The sequence below is a fragment of the Mus musculus genome, chromosome 16, assembly GCF_000001635.26.
Source record: "Mus musculus strain C57BL/6J chromosome 16, GRCm38.p6 C57BL/6J".
Taxonomy (NCBI): domain Eukaryota; kingdom Metazoa; phylum Chordata; class Mammalia; order Rodentia; family Muridae; genus Mus; species Mus musculus.
The window spans coordinates 88,610,128-88,614,899 of NC_000082.6; the positions used below are offsets into that span (position 1 = coordinate 88,610,128).

At 41.6% G+C, this 4,772-nt stretch overlaps 1 protein-coding gene across 1 annotated transcript; it reads right to left on the minus strand.

Moving 5' to 3' along the window:
• Positions 1-581: 581 nt before the first annotated feature.
• On the minus strand, positions 582-2,152 carry Krtap24-1 (keratin associated protein 24-1). The gene has a single exon (NM_001163141.1). It carries the CDS (start codon positions 2,107-2,109, stop codon positions 1,363-1,365), a length of 747 nt encoding a protein of 248 aa, NP_001156613.1. The 5' UTR covers positions 2,110-2,152; the 3' UTR covers positions 582-1,362.
• Between the last annotated feature and the right edge of the window lie 2,620 nt (positions 2,153-4,772).

Below are 4,772 nucleotides of genomic sequence, written 5' to 3' on the forward strand. Positions count from 1 at the left end.
GGCTATGTCCACCACTGAGTTTAACTTGAGCCATGAGGTATTGGCTCTGAGTACTACCGAATCTCCCAAATTTATTCCAGTCCCCTATTGTATGCAGCACCAAAACTCATTTCTCTTTACATGTTTCACTTTTCACTTATAGAAATGTCCACCGTGGTTATCCTAGATTTTTAACACCAGGATGGAAGCTTTCCTTTTCATCGTCTGCATGAGAAATGTATAGGCCTAAAATCACATCTCAGGAGATTCCATAATTAATTACTGATCTTCTCAAATAGTAACTATATTTTATTGTCACACATATTATACATGCAATATATACTTGTTATTAAATTGGTTGAAATGCATTCTCACCAAATTTATTAGAAAACCAACCACATACATTGCAAGATAAATAAATTGAAGGTGCTACAAACAAAACAAAACCCAAATCACTGGATTTTAAATACAGCCTTCTTCACAATTTTACTTTAGATTATAAAGCCCAAATTCTACATCAACAGTGGTATGCATACTACCGTGCTCAATGTAGACAAAATATCAGTGAACATGTCATGAAGCATAGGAGAAGCCAAGGTTTCCAGATAGAACTTTGTTTATTAGTCAAGAATTGAGATATTTTCTAGAATAAGAATGACACAATTCAACAGAGCAAAATGACAGAGGAATCTAGAACACAGATGAATTCTAGGAGTCACGGAGAATCTACAACAGCGTTTGTCTTTCTCTTCTCAAATACTTTCTGGCTTCACTCAGTCCTGAGTATTTCTCCCAAGGGTGGAGGCTAAGAGTCAGCTGTCAATCAACCCTCTGCTTTCTGTCTTCTTTGAAAGAGACAATTGCTGAGGTTTTCTCTTTAGTAGCTATGGTTGTTGATGATGCACGCTCCTTCTTATAATCAGTCAGGAGGGAAAGGAAGAAATAGCTCCATTTAGGATGTTTAAGGTAATTTTATTTCTCCCATCAAAGGCAAGATGCTCATTAGGCAGTTAACAAAACTATCGATGAAAAGCAGAAAAATCTGAAGAAACTATGTTGAAATCAGGCATCGACCCAGAGAAAGGATCACAACCCAAGTGACGAGCAGAGTAAGGAAGATGTTGATGATTTTCCTTCATATGGAATCTCTTCAAGTGAGTTCGTTCTAGTCAGTTTCAGAGCTATGACTACCCTCATAATCAGACTAACAGAAGAATAAACTACTGAATGGTTAATTGGGTCTACAGTTACACTTGTGGCTGGTGTGACGACCTTCTGAGATGACTAGATCAATTTAGCAAAATAATAAGAAACCACAGACCTGAGTAAGACTTGCGATCCTCCATCAGCCTCTTTGGAGCTCTTTTAGGAGCTATGAATCGATCAGTAGCAATGCAGAGGTCTGTTACTGCTGCATAAGTATCTCAGAGGTGGGAATGTACTAGGAATACGGCTCAGAGACTGAAAATTCCTACATAAGTAGCTCCGGTATGGGAAGCTTGAAGGCACGTAATTTGGATACTGGCAATATCTCATTAGGTAACTGCGGGGATGGTAGCTACTGATAGTATAGCAAGATGGAGAGAAGCCATTGGTGATGAATCCAAAATTTCCATAGCTTCTATATCCATTGTTGCCCAGAATACAGTGGTGCGGGGCCTGAAGATTCTTAGGGAAGGAATTAAATTGCCCTATGAAGCCGGAGCCATTTTGAAGAGTCTGACAGGCTTTAGATGCAGATCGAGTAGCCGTGGTGCAGTTGGATACATACCCTTTGGTCCCAGTAGAGGAACTGCAGCTGGGTCTGGCTCTGATCTTGGTAGTTTCGCAGTCACTAACAACTTGATTTGCAGACAGGGAATTGCAAGGCACACAGGAGTCCGTGGGATCACAACTTGGAGCACAAGTCTTGAGCACACAGCTGGGAGAGTCACAGAAGGATGCTTCACAGTAGGAGTCTTGGCAATGGTCCAGAAGCCAGAGATTGCCTTGGTAGCTGCTGGGTAAGTAAGGTCCAAAGGTAGGGTTTACATCATCTGAGCAGACTGTGATGGAAGGCGTCACGGGGATGTAGCAGTGGTTTCTATGGGATGTAGCACTGCAAAGCCTAGGATAGCCCCGAAGAGACATGGAGTCCGAGAGTGCAAGCAAGAAGCACCTACGTGTGTATGGCGCAGCTGCAGCTGAAGGACTCTTTATATCTTCCCTGGTGATTACAACGAACCTCTCCAGACTCTTACCCTTCTCTTGGTCTGACACAATAATACACACCATCTCATTACTGCATTGTTTAGCTATGGCTGCTCGTGTCTCCGGGCTCATACAAAAATAAGTTTGTTTTGAGTCTTCAAAGTACCCGTAATCACTACTTTGACCATCACCCACCCGTCAACTTCTGTAGACTATAGCTTTCGTGAATAGTGATTTTAGTGTTAATAGGCAAACTCTCCTATGCCAATCGGTGATTAACAAGAGTTAGCGTCTCTACAGGTTTCTACAGCGTGGTTATTAAAAGGTTCACAAGGTTTCAATAAAGCAAGGGCCTATATTTTTCTACTCTTGGGCTCTGAAAAACACTGCAAGATTAGATCATACTTTCTTGGAAGGTGGATGGCTTTGCTGTCTCAACACTGTCACTTGAAAAAGAAGAGGCCCTTGCATTAAATGGACCATTTTCCCCCAAATATGTGTTACACACATCCCAGAAGCTGATGACAACCTTTCAGCTGATGTGTTTGGATAATTCCATATGTGAGGCTTACAGCAATCCCAGTGGCATTTGGTGACCTATTATTCCAGACTAAAAATGAACTGGTCCCCATGGGTCAGTGGTTGCTAAGCAACCAAAGCTTTCATGAAATCGCCTTCTTAAAGAGTTTCTACCTCATGTACCAGCAAACAAATCGAGTTTGTCAATATTGTAGTTTCTTAATTGACGATGATTATGCACAGTGTGCCCTTTGCCCAGGCTGAGAACCTACACGCTTTCCATTTTCAGCAAATAGGATTTACTTGTCTTCTTGTTTTCCTTTGAACATTCCTTTCATCGCACCCCAGGACTGAAGTTATTTCCACTCTACAATGGTATAATGACAGAATGCCATGGCTGTCTTCTTTCTTCCTTCCTTCCTTCCTTCCTTCCTTCCTTCCTTCCTTCCTTCCTTTCTTTCTTTCTCTCTCTCTCCCTCCCTCTCTCTCTCTCTCTCTCTCTCTCTCTCTTTCTTTCTTTCTTTCTTTCTTTCTTTCTTTCTCTCTTTTTGATATTTACTTTATATACATTTTAAATGTTATCCCCTTTCCTGGTTTCCCCTCTGAAAAGCCCCTACCCCCTTCCCCTCCCCCTGCTCACAATGCTGCTTCCTGGCCCCTGGCATTCCTCTACACTGGGGCATAGAACCTTCACAGAATCAAGGGCCTCTTCTCCCATTGATGAACAACTAGGCCATCCTTTGGTACATATGGGGCTAAAGCCATGAGTTCCTCCATGTGTACTCTTTGTTTGGTGGTTTAGTCCCTGGGAGCTCTGGGGGAGGGGGGGGGGTAATGGCTAGTTCATATTGTTGTCTCTCCTATGGGGCTGCAAACCCCTTCAGCTCCTTGGGTCTTTTCTCTATCTCCTTCATTGGGGACCCTGTGCTTAATCCAGTGGTAGGCTGCGAGTATCCACCTCTATTTTGAGGTTTTGTTTGAATAATCTGAGTGGTTGCTACAGGCTCTACATGTAGTAAATAGTGCCTACTGTGCATAAGGTAAGGTTAAAGGAATTTTTAAGATTTTAATTTAAACTGAAGAGCTGAGACTATGTTCTCAAAAACAGAAAGTATACTTCAGGCTTACAGCCTCTCCATTAAATTATAAAGAACAATGTGTGTATTAGCCATGAGGCCTTCAGGCTGAGAGCAATGCAGACTTAAGGCTAGGTAAACTACAGCGGCAGGTGTCGAAAGACATCATGTTCTCATGGCTCCAAGAGATATTTGTCACTGTTCCATGCCCTATCATTGAGGTTTGGAAGTTTTACTTAAGTGTAAACCTAGAGATATTCTCTAAACATATTTAGGAGTGTTTTATCAACACCTTTCTCAGTGTCTATTATAAAACACAGCAATGAAAAACTCTCCTTCAATGTATTGTGTTCCCATCTAGAATTTCTTTCAGGGGAGAGGAGTCACATTAGTTGGCTATGGTATAGTCTAGGATACTGTGTGTATAAGTCAGAGTAGATAAATTAGGAGGAATTTGATATATAGGACTAGCTTTTGATTTCCCACTGTAGCTGAGTCCTGGTGTATCATCCAGACTCTGGTAGATCCTTAAGTCATTCTCCCATTCATTACCACATTCTACATTTTATATTATTTTTATGATTCTATGATATTTTTCTCAGGTCCATGCCTTCTTGTTTGGGGGTGGGGTGGGGATCTGTGTGTTACCCTTGGGCAGGGCCACACTAATCTCCACTGTATAATTTCTATTTTAGTATATGTGGTGTCAAAGTAAACACTAGTCTCTCACTTCAAGCTTCTCTATACTAGGCTCAAGGGGGATGGAAAGAACAGAATGAGTTGCAAATATGCACCAAAAGCAATATACTCTATCTTCACCCCAGCACTGAATAGGGAATATTTGAATTGCTATCACTCATAAAACCAGAAGCCCAGAAGTTCATCGTAGAGCATCAAGTAGCATAAGAAGTACTCAAAGCCTGGAACTTTGGAATTGTCTAAGTTTAGAGAGGGTAGCACAAATAGTGAAACAGCAGGGATCCCAGGGGCATGCTCCTTCAACTCATT